The following is a 12415-nucleotide window of genomic DNA, read 5'->3' as shown; positions in this document are numbered from 1 at the left end:
ACAGAAAATAACAACTGTTATGACAACGACTCAGATTATCCTCCACAAGTATCTCAGCAAAAAGTATTTGGTCATAAGATATGAGGGTAAAAAAAGAATTTCTCAATATGATGCTGTCAATAAAGTCTGACATTTTCCTTGTTGTCAGAACATTTTGTAATACAGGTTTGGACTGAGGCAGATGACCTCCATCGAGCAACTTCTAGGCACGGCTTAAGGGATTGGAGGCCAAGGACCATCCCCAATAAGCTATTTGGATGAGGTCACCTTGGTCTGGAAGGCAACAGAATTTAACAATATGGGCACGGTCAGGCAGTGTCAGTTGCCCGAGGGTCAGAGAGCAGTATTAAATTCTAAACAGAGCAAAAATCTATGCTGAAACAAGATGATTAAGGATTTAAACATTAAACATCTACATAATGCAAATATGAATAACTAAACACCAAAGGACAATTTTAAAAGATAAATCAATACAAGTATTGCAATAATAAAAAGAAAATATAGCTTGTAGTGTTTTTGTTTAAACTTCTAATACATCTGTGGATGTAATAAGAGGGTTTGAGAACTTTCAACATGACACGTGGGATATCCGGATGGTTTTGAAGTTTCTCTGATGTATAAGTGAGAATGTTTACCTGCTCACAGGGAATAAGGATTAGTTAACGACCATAAACCACTGAGCACAACTAGAGAGGAACTAAAAGCCTTTACTGCCCCTCATTAGTACCACCCAGGAAAGCAAGCATCAGTTAACCCCATCAGAGCAGCAGCTGCAAGCAACTATCTAACATCCGGTAGCCAGTGAGTACGTGGAATCACCCTGCCTATTGACAATAAATTCTGGATTGGTTGCACATTTAGCAAACAAGTTCCAAGTTTATGTACACAGCCTGCAAACATCCTCAGCACAAACTCACTAAACATACTTGATCTGCAGAAGCTCAACACATCCAGAACATGCTGGACTTACTACATATGCGCTAAGCATGTCCCCATGCTGTACTATCCTTCCACACCCCTGCTTCGGTCAGCTCCTAAATTTGGATTAGGTCTGCACATCTGTCATATTACTATTCACATCAAAAGAACTGCCTGTCTTAACACTTGGCCTACATTTTCCAAGCTCCAAGCAGTTTTTTTGAAGGATGTCACTCCAAGTCCTCTCTCTGCACTGCTGCCTACTGGGAAAACTCAAGATATTATTAAATCTCCATAGCCAGCTTTCAAGCCATTACTTTATCAATTCAATTTTTAGGAATATGATGAACACTAAGATTTCATTACAATGAAGCAAAAATTTCCACTTTCAAAAGGGAACAGGGAGAACTATAGAAACTGTTTTCTCTGGAGAAATGAGTACAAGTAAAGGCATTGATGGAGTCCATAATTTAATACGAGTGCAAAGTATCAGAGACTAGCAGGAATAACCATAGATATGAAGGAGATCAAGTAGTCTGAGGACAAAGAAACTATCACAGAAAAGCACTGAAGATTATAGATTTCAAACAAAAAACCAAAACAAACAAAAAAAAAAAAACAAAAAAACCCCAAAACCTCACACACACACACAAACAAAAAAAACCACATGAAAAGGCACAAGCCCAGAGATCAATTCAATACTCCTGTGATGAAAGTTAAAACATTCTCTCCTCTAAAACCTTCTCAGATATAGTTAGGCCAGGAAAATAGCAATTTTCTTAATTATAGGTTAAAGGCAATAAAAATATTTTTCTGGTAATTTCAAACTAGACTCAAATTTCTTTTCTATAATTCTTGAAAACGAATATGGGGGGTTTACTAGATTTTTCAATACTTACATATCTTGATTTGGGGGGAGCGGGTCTCCAGTCATATTTTTGAACAGCTTTGAAATATAACTGTTAGAATCAAAACTATATCACTCCCTATTTGTATTAAATGTTCAGTGGATTTTAACTCTCTGTATAAAGGGAACCCCCAACTGCACATTTTTAAATCATGCAGTAAAAATCTATACTTTTCTTTGAACTCTCTTTTCCCATTGCCTTCCTCAGATTCACGTCTCTCTGCCCCATTTTTAAATATATCACTTTCATAATCATGGATAAATCATTTAACCTCCTGCACAGGTACCTCTTCCACATTTCCAGAGTCAGCTTCAATTAAAAATGGGTAAAATTTTACCCAATAAAAAGCAGGTTTCATATAAATATAAACACCGTCAATCATTTATTCAAGCATACAGTGATGGAAGATGCATGCCGTTTACTGTCTGGCACCTAAGCCTGAATGAAACACTACTAAAACATCACCCTTAGCCTAGGCTTTGCTGGATGACAAATAGCTTGTAAGAGCCTTACTGACCTGAGTGCCCCAAGCAACCAGTGTCACATCGCTGCCTGTCTGCAGCACCTCAGCTTGAGACAGTGGAATGTTGTAGGGCTCCACAGGAACTTGTTCCACTGAATAAATAAAAACAAAGGGGAAAATAAGTGTCATATTCATAGAATATATGAATCTTTAAGGTTGGAAAAGACCTTTAAGATCATCGAGTCCAACTGTCAACCCAACACCACCATGTCTACTAAACCATGTCCCAAAGTGCCATGTCTACACGTTTTTTGAACACCTCCAGGGATGGTGAGTCCACCACCTCTCTGGGCATAATTCAAGAACACATGTCCATTCAATCAAGGAAAAAAAGAAAAAAAAAAGAATTTTAAATACAAGGTGCTTTCAAACATACAACAAAATCAGATCTCTTTGCAAACTATTATTTTAATGTTTTGAAATATCAGTGTCTTCCTGTAATAATTTCATTGAATAACAAGTGGCTAAAGGACTACAGGGTGGGGAAAGAAAGGGAAAAGCCACATCCAGCGCTTGCTCACTGCACATTACTGGTTGGCAGTAAAGCAGACCAGGCTTCTATGGATTTTGCACATTGTAAAGCCCTCGGGCAAAAGAAAGCAGAGACCCTGAAAGATAATGAAACCCACAACTATACTAACTGGTATTGCAAAACTGTCTTTTTCATGGGACTGTCATCTACATGAAACCTGGAGAACAAGAACCTTATAAAGATGCCACAGGACCTTCGAGTGGAAACCCAGGCAACTGACATGTATGAGAAGGCTTTGAAGTGACAGTGGGATGTACCAGAGGAAGAACTGGAAGGTGTACATGATACAAAAGGAGCTCCTTCTCCGTATAATGGTTTTATCCAGTTAGAGAAATTAAATATAACCTACAATTACACAAATTAAGTGATTTCTTTTTATAGCTAAACCATTCTGCAACAAGACATCCACTGGATGAGTTCATCTAGAGTTCCTGACACTTTTAAATGCAAAATTCAGCCTGTCAAAAATTTATAAGGAAGTCCAGATTTGGCAGGATTTTATTCAAATGCCTTTGCAAAAACTCCTTCCTCCACTAACAAAGATGAAAAGGATCTTGTGAAATTATTCTATGCATATTCTTCCATAATAAGCAACCAAACCAGAACAATGTTTATATACAAAGCAGTCCATTCGCATATTACTGAAGATATAAATAATTTTAAATCAGATATTTCAAATATCAATTTCAAATAAAGCAATTAACAAACAGCTGTAATTATCAGAGAAAAAGGGCCATCAGAAGTTAATTTAAGAGGCTGCACCATCTGTTGCTTTTTCTAAAAGAGCAACCTGAACAGCAGAAAGAAAACACGTTTTCTCATCTTACCTGTCTTGTCTCTATAACAACCACTGATGCAAGTTGTATTTATTTCTACACCACCAATGTCATATATAGTACAATTAAATGAAACTGAAAAGGTCAAAAAACATCAGAGTAGGTTCTTCACAAGATGTCTAAACCTGATAATGTCAAGGTGACTCATCTTCTTCTTTGATTCATAATCATTATGTGCTTTTGACACTGCACAGGCTGTTAACTACTTTTTATAAATCAAAGCCTCCTTTTTCTTTTTAATTCAGATATTTTCTTAGTATCTCTGACATTTAGGGGGACGTCACCACAGCACTTTCAATAACATTATACTCTCATAAGTTAACCAGCAACAGAATTGTCTCTCTATATGCGTACTTGTATATTTAATTTCGCACTTTTACCCAGAAAGGCTTACATTGCTTTGCTCCTTTCTAATTTTACACAAGGCAAATTAACATACAAAAAAATTCTGATGACCACTGTAAGGTTATGTGAAAGGAGAGAGCATCTGCTCCCTTAACAGTGTCTGGACAAGGATCTTTTCAATGCAAAAGGGGGTAACAGGAAGAGGGAGAAGTCAAAAGGAAGAACATGCAGGGACACAAACCTAACCGACAAACGATGAGGGAGGCAGGAACAAGAACCAACCTGCTCAGTCCCACTTATTGGTAAGGCGAATGTGGGAGTGTTTCTTTCAGTAAGATTATTGATGAAGGACCTTGTCAAATGGCATGATAAAGGAAAAGAAGCTATAAACCAAATATACAGAGACACAAACCTAAAGACAAACAGAGACAGAGACAAAGACAAGAAACAAGTCTGGTCAGACACACTGAGTGAAGGGCTATCAAGAAACTATGGGCAAAATGGGACTTTGCACCTGACAAGCACACAAACCTGAGGGCCCAAAGTGTTGGAGTGGGCATGTATAGAACTACACCAGCTGACGAGGGCATGTGACAGTGAAGGGGCTTGGGGAGGAACAAGGAGGGGAACAAATGTAAAAGGTTATAGAAGGGGCCAGTTGCACATAAAATGAGGCCAGTCAGTATGCTTGTCTGACTGAACCCTGTGCCTCATCATGGTGGTCAGTCCTAGCTTCTTTTGAAATCCCAGCCCATGCAGGCGTATGTGCTGCAAGAACTAAGTGCCAGCTGCTGGTGAGACCAGCATGAGAAGACAAGACACTGGGCCAGCAACAAGAGTCAAAGCAGGGCACAGACACCCTGGGCCTGTGGTGTGAGCTACAGAAGCAAGTGGGGGTCTTGGCCACCAGCTGCTGGGGCGGGAACAGCATGTGTCCCAAACACCAGCTACCAGGATGGACTGGAGTGAGACAAGTAAAAGGCTGTTCTGTCTCCTGTGGGAACCATGCAGGGCCGCTAGACTGGCTATGATCCTCCACTTGAGTTCTGAAAGGAAAAGAGCTGACCAGGGGGAGAAACACTGTCAGCCGGCAGTGTGCGCTTGCAGCCCAGAAAGCCAACCATGTCCTGGGCTGCATCAAAAGAGGCGTGACCAGCAGGTCGAGGGAGGTGATCCTGCCCCTCTACTCTGCTCTTGTGAGACCCCACCTGGAGTACTGTGTCCAGCTCTGGAGGCCCCAGTACAAGAGAGACATGGAGCTGTTGGAGAGAGTCCAGAGGAGGGCCACGAAGATGATCAGAGGGCTGGAGCACCTCTCCTATGAGGACAGGCTGAGAGAGTTGGGGTTGTTCAGCCTCGAAAAGAGAAGGCTCCAGGGAAACCTTATAGCAGCCTTCCAGTGCCTGAAGGGGCCTACAGGAAAGCTGGAGAGGGACTGTTTACAAGAATTCCCATTTCTGAACTCACCAGGCCACTTCGTTTCTGTGGTGGAATTACAAGAAACTCTGACGAGCAGCATAAGAAGAAACACTAAGAGAGATGAATGTTCTAGGAGAAACTCCCAGACACCACTCTTCTTCCAGTTCAAGCTGACCCAACCCAAAAAAGACAGCTAAACAGTTAAGAAGATGAACTAATGATGCCAGAGGGAAAGGGGTTCAATGAAAATAAAAGGAACATCGAAACCCTTCCACATAATAAAACATTCCTGCTTTATATTGTAGAAATAATAAAAAGTCCACTGAAAATTGTCTCAAAACAAAAGAAGTTACCTGTCACAATCATCCCTGTCACATGTTGACACAAGTGTACTATAAATTTGAGCCTAGATTGCTAAACTGATGTTCTTAGAAATTTTAAGATCAAACAGTAGGTAACATCTCTGAAAATCAGGCCATCAGAATATAGGAGGAAATCTCAGTCTTGCAGAAACTACCAACATCACTTTGCAGCAACATTGTGGTTGGTTATTGACCAGCACATAAACCACATTAACCACTATTTCAGCACGTCTTCACTCAAAATTTCAGTCACAAGGTTGATTTATGTTCACTAGATTATCCAGCAATTGCTTTACAAGTTATTTCCTCAAATACAAGACACTCCTATATTCTCAAAATATATTGATGTGATATTGATGTGCAGCCACTCATTTCACTATGAAAGCAAGCATTATATTAACTCTACAGTCTGTATTTGTGACTTGTAAATACTGGGGAAAAAAATGAAAGAAAGGGTTGTTTAAAAGACACAAGAATTTTAAACTTCTTTGTTTAACAGGAGTCTAAGACTCAAGTTCGTTTTCCAAACTACTTCATCCAAATGAAAGGTCAGAGGTCTTCATTGCTAAATTTCAGTAAGCTCTCAAACACACTGAACTTAAGGAATGCAGGGTACATCATACCACATCACACCACTCTAAAAATAGCTGCACTTTTAAAAATACATTGCTAATGGGAATTCTGGGTCTTTTTTGAAAAACATAAAAACAAATAAGCAGTTTCTCCAATAAATATCCTATCTGTTCCCGAGTTATTCTGCTATTTTTTGTAGCTTTGATGTCTACTTTCTAAATCTTTCCCTGTTATTCTTTGGTTCTCTTCTCCAGGAAGAGGATACATTTACTAACAAAATGGATGCACTGATGGAAAAGTGCTGTTAAAAGGTCCAAAGTAAAATACAAACATTTTGTCCTTCACTTCAGTCCACACACAGAGTCAACTTATAAATTGGACTGACAGATTCAAGCATAGTTGGTATATAAATCTATATGACATAGAAACACTGAAGGTAAGTGATGGCTTGAGTTCTGTTTTATCAGCTGCTCACCCAATCACTCTGCCTATCTCCACGTGCAAAATCTGTTTTCATCCACTATCTGTTCTCAGTCCAGTTTCTCTAGTCCAAAGAGGTAACAAGCTAATTTTTACAACCAACTCAAGCATTATCATCTTCAAATCACTCTGCTCTTGTATGTTACGCATAATGATAGCTGCTAAAACTTCTTTGAACCAAAAAGTTCGCTATGACTAAAGCAAATGAAAAAGTTATGGCAATTACACTTCTTCCACATAAGACTAAAATCTAAGGGGGTAGATTTTCAAGATTTTTAGAAATTAAACACTTCAAAGCACTTTAAAAACTGATCTGAAAACTTATTTTAGATTCTAGAGTTATCAAAAAGAAAGCAGTTTAACTTCTGTCAAATTTATCTTGCAATTTGATAACGGCTAATCTCTCTTAGTTCTATTTATTTATTTATTAACTCAAGACTGTACAAAGCATTCCACTTCCCAAGTTAACTGAGCATGAATCAGACTGTAAATGTTCGTTTGTATTTTGCAGCCAAATTTAGAGATCTTATTCAGTTTTCACAATTCCTCTAAAAACACAACCCCCAAGCGTAACTAGAGACAAAACAAGTAAAAGTCAAGACTTCTGTTACAGTATTGTTTTAGCTGTGACCATCAACATATATGTGGGGGGAAAAAAAAGACAAAAAAAAAGTGTGACTTTATTGGAAAATACAGCATATAAATCTTTACCTGCAGCTCTGTAAAGTATTTTAGGTTCAAAGAATATGCATGGATTTTTGTCCTCGATGCATGACAGCAGCAGTCCTTTGGCCTGAAGAGGACTCCTTGGAATAACAATCTGTAAAAATATTTTTAAAATAGTTTATTTAAACTGCAATTCTGCTACAAGGTTCCTCAATTAATATTAAAAAACAAACAATTATTTGCTTTCAATAAAACCATGTACAGATTGAGCAGTTCTTACAAAGTGAATTAACATCAGTGCTCCGTTACTAACACACACTCCAACTTTTGAATTTTGTTTATTCATGAGACTTGAATAGTTCCCCTCTACACCATGATTTAAATACTAATGGACTGTCCTCCAATAAGGTAGAACTAACATGTTAACAATAACATTTTGAGGTAGAAGAAACAGAAGAAAGTCAGGTTAAAAAGAAAAATATTTAAATGTTAGTTTAGTAAAATTAATGTTGATGTATGACAAAAAAATTCAGCTGAATGATCCTCAGTTTCTTGGGTAAAGATTCATCAGAGCAGGCCTGGAAGGTATTCAGATTTAGCCCAGTAAGTTTTGAAGACTAAAAAAGGAAATAGCTATTTAAAGTTGACTTCCTTTGCTTATGGTAGAAGTCTGAAACTTGTTCACTTTGGAAATGAACAAATACCAAAAAATACCTGAAACTATTATCAAGCAAAGAGAAAACTAAACCAGGCCTCCAGATGTAATCTGAATACTTGGAAGGAAAAAGTATAATTGATTTGCCAACAGAATTTGGACGACCTTAGAGAAAATTTATTATGAAAATTACCAAATTATCAGTTTTAATGAAAATAAAACCCAAGAGCTCAATTCCCTCAAATCAGAAGGACCAGCTAATTTACATCCCAGAGATCTCAAAGAGCTGGCACATGCATTGTGAAGTCTACTAGCAAATGTTTTTATAGCTGTGAATTTAGAAGTGTCCCTCTCTGACTGAAAAAATTAGTTGTAGCGCTTCTTTAAAGAAAAAAAAAAAACCCATGTAATTACAGACATGTTAACTTACTGCCTCCAGGAGTTTCCAAGGCTTCAAAATATTTTTTGAGAGTAAGAACATTTAATTATATAAAAGTAATAGAAAAGAGTCAAAACCACAACCTAAATCTGCTCTGACATCAAATTAACTTGATAAGTGATTTTTCTAAACAAGGGAGAAGCAGTCTATTAATATTTCACCAAAGCATTTGCTAACAGACACATGGGAAATTACCCAACTGATGGATGTTACCAGTGCAGCTCCTTAGGGATCATTTTTAGGACAGACTTTATTTACCTTATTCATTTATGATGTGAAGTCAGAACACAGTAACGAAAACTATTCAAAAGCTGAGAGTCACTACCACTACAGAGGATGATATCAAAAAGATCTAGTTCACAGTGAGGACATGACTGACAAAAGCAAAAGCAAACTGAACAATACATACTGACAAGTCACACATTTAAGAACTACATTTTTCTTATAAATTTAGAACTCAGTAGTAGAAATTCAGATCTGAATTTATTATTGGCTCAAAGGATGACTAGGATGCTATGCAGTACAGACCTAAAAAAAGCATAATAATATAGCCAAGGAAATGTTGGTGCTATTGCAAAAAATCACTGCTAGAAACTCAGATGGAATGCTTCATAACTGTATCAACTGTTTTGAAAGAAAACGAATGAAACAGATGCCAAAAGAGCTCCAGGAATTGTTTACATCTCTTTGATAGTTTGATTTGTTTAGTCTAACAGAACAAAGATGAAAGGGAAAGCAATTGTTCTCATAGTATATGAAAAGGAAGATGAAGGACAGCTAAGTTACATATACAAGTTAGCGAGGAACAAATTTAAGCTGGAAATGAAAAGAAAGCTTCTAGCCATGATGGGAAATATTCTGGAGTGGTCTTACAATGGAATGGAGAGAGTCAATGCAGTAATTTTGGAAGACTGATCCATTAAGAAATACATCCTCACAATAGACAAAAGATAGAACCATCTAGCAATGTCCTCATCACCCAAACAAGCCTTGTTTTAAGCATTCATGATTACAGTCCTTCCCCTGAAGAGCCAAAGTTGTGCAAACTCCCTTTTGCTTTGGAAATCCAAACCTCACCTTTCACTTACACAGTTTAACTTTTATAACTTGAAAGGTTCTAAAAGAGTTTTTAATTAACATATTCAGATTTTTTGTTGGGGATTTTGACTTCCAATCTTTGCCTGCCTGCCTGCCCCCAGACTCATTGTTATTCAGGTTCATTAAAACAAACAAACAAAAAAAAATCTTCATAAAATAAGAGGTACTGTACCTTTATTCCTGGACAGTGAGCAAAAAAAGCTTCTGGACTTTGAGAGTGATACAGTGCACCATGACCGACACAGCCCCAGGGGGCTCTGATGGTGAGGTTTCCACAATTAAACAGATCTCCAGAGCGGTATCGATATTTTGCTGCTTCGTTAACAATCTGGGAAGATTTATATACAAAAATAACATTGAATCCAACACCTTTAGTTATGCGTCATTAAACCCCTACAATACATAAGATATAGCTACATCATCTGCACTGTGCATGGGATTCAGAGGGCCAAATGAGAAGCAAAGGAATCCTGTTAAGTCAGTGGAAAGGCAAACATTTTCTAAGGCAAATGAGGCAATAATTTAGTGTGTTCATGTTAGATGCCTAGGCCTCAGGAGTACCCACATAACCCAGTTGTTTCCCCATTCCCACACTGTCAATCAGCCCAGTTCAAATATGTAGTTTGTCCTGTGGACACGGGGCTGGCTGCAGCAGCAGAGAGAACTGAGAGATGGTATTGGGAAGACACAGCTGAGGAATTTAAGGGTGCTGCGGCAAACATAGCCACAAAACTAAAAATAAAAACAAAGAGACATTTGCTTCAAACCACATCTTTAATTTCCATTATTTAATGAGCCTTCAAACTGGCCTTCCTGTTTACTTAAAGCATGCATAAATATTAGTAATACAGCATGGATATATTTGCAAACATTGCATATTCAAACCAAGTATTAACGCTAACAGAAATTAATTTAAACAGTCACAAGATTTCTTTTTACCTAGCTCAAGTTTATTAGTACTAACCTGATCAAATGCTGGAAAAATGTAATCGGCAAACTGAATTTCTGCAATGGCTGTAGCACCTGCAACAGCAACTCCAATACCAAAGCCAACAATTCCTTGTTCACACAAGGGGGTGTTGAAAACTCTATCTTTACCTATTAAAAAAAAAAAAAAAAAATTAAAAAAACCAATTCCTTTAACACACCAGAAATATTCAAATTATAAACAAATCACCTGCAAATAAGCATATGGCTTTTTAGATGTGCTTTTTTAGGTATGGCAACAATAAACATCCATTATAGATAAAGATACTTTAACCTGTAACAGCTCAGAGGGAGACAAGGAGAAACAAAACACAAGAACAGTTTCTGTAAGTTACAATGTTCTTATTAACACTTCAAGGAAAATAACTTGTTCTGATGTATATACAGATAAACATGCATACCCCTCATGCTTATGTGGGAGAAATAAGTACTTACAAGCAATAAAAGCTGTCCGTATTCAAAGGCAGATGGATCTACGAGAGCATCCGTATGAAAGTATACCGTCTTTTCCCCCGCACTGCCTGTAAACAGTGCCTAGTCTTACTAGCCTTCTTTCATAAGGTAAGGCCGTGCTGACTAAAGAATTTGGTTTGTCGCCAAAGCAAGAGGAAAAAAAAAAAAGCTGTTTGTGCTGTTGGAGGCACAAGATTGGAAATCAAATATTTTGGGGTTTGTGTCTTCCCCGTGGGAGTGCAAAAACGTTGTTTTAGCCCTGACATATTTCTGTGCCACTGTAATTTCAGATTCCAAATATGCATCAAATAATAGATGAAGACAAAATTGTTCAGTTCATGAAATTAAAAACAAGGACAAGGAGGTAGATGAAACACCATTACGATACCTTCTGTAAGACATATTTACAATATTCACCAGCAGTACTGTACTCCCTCGGCAAATCAATAGGAGAACCTAGTTGTGCTATTAAATTTTCCTTTCAGAGCATTGGGAAATAGACAGTAGGCTTCTGTAGGAGTGCATCATGCATGAATATGCCAAGATTTCAAACTGGATGGAAAAAAGTAAGCAAGGTGCACACCAGTGGCTAGGAAATAAATTAAATAACTAATAAAAGAAAGATCAAACAAATCAATTAATAATTAGGGAAGTTGTTACTACGAAGACTCCTAATTTCAATAGCTGCAAGTTAATGAACTAGAGAAAGGGAAGCTAACAAAAGGGTTTAAAAAGGGATAAGAGCAGAACCATTACCCACAGCTTTATTTGTGATATACTAAAGGGAGGCAGGTTTTACAAATCTTTTAAGGACACGTCTTTCATCTCCACACATCACCCAGCAAGCATTGTCACTGCTTGTACTCTGTCCCTGTGCTTTACCTGGTGTTTTGAGTTTCATAGTTGGTAGATTTATCAATACTATTGAGATATTAAATGAGAGGTAGCATGCTGCTGTCAATGGAGTATGATGAAATAAATGAAGTGAGAATCAATAAAAGTAAATGTGAAATACAACATGACAATTATAAGATGATCAGCTTGAAGCACCTAATTTGGACTGTGAGAATTAAAGGCATAATCCTGACTACTATGGCTTACAACAGTGAAGCAAGAGCCAAGTAATTGTCATTGAATGAGATTCAGTACTCAGGAATGGTTTTTATTTTACATGCACAACAATAATACCCCTTCTTAAAAGCAAAACCTAAAGCACTTTAC

At 37.5% G+C, this 12415-nt stretch overlaps 1 protein-coding gene across 3 annotated transcripts in view; it reads right to left on the bottom strand.

The window, feature by feature from the left end:
* BCKDHB (branched chain keto acid dehydrogenase E1 subunit beta) overlaps positions 1–12415 on the bottom strand; it is a 127273-nt gene that overhangs the window by 94942 nt on the left and 19916 nt on the right. For all 3 annotated transcript variants that reach the window (XM_075747567.1, XM_075747569.1, XM_075747570.1), the window contains exons 4-7: positions 10719–10852; positions 9927–10082; positions 7608–7716; positions 2344–2441 (exon numbers count right to left, since the gene is read on the bottom strand). In XM_075747567.1, the coding sequence (XP_075603682.1) occupies positions 2344–2441; positions 7608–7716; positions 9927–10082; positions 10719–10852 (497 nt within the window). The remainder of the gene's footprint in view (positions 1–2343; positions 2442–7607; positions 7717–9926; positions 10083–10718; positions 10853–12415) is intronic.

Source organism: Balearica regulorum, chromosome 3 (genome assembly GCF_011004875.1).
Source record: "Balearica regulorum gibbericeps isolate bBalReg1 chromosome 3, bBalReg1.pri, whole genome shotgun sequence".
NCBI lineage: Eukaryota > Metazoa > Chordata > Aves > Gruiformes > Gruidae > Balearica > Balearica regulorum.
This window is presented reverse-complemented; position numbering and strand designations above follow the sequence as displayed.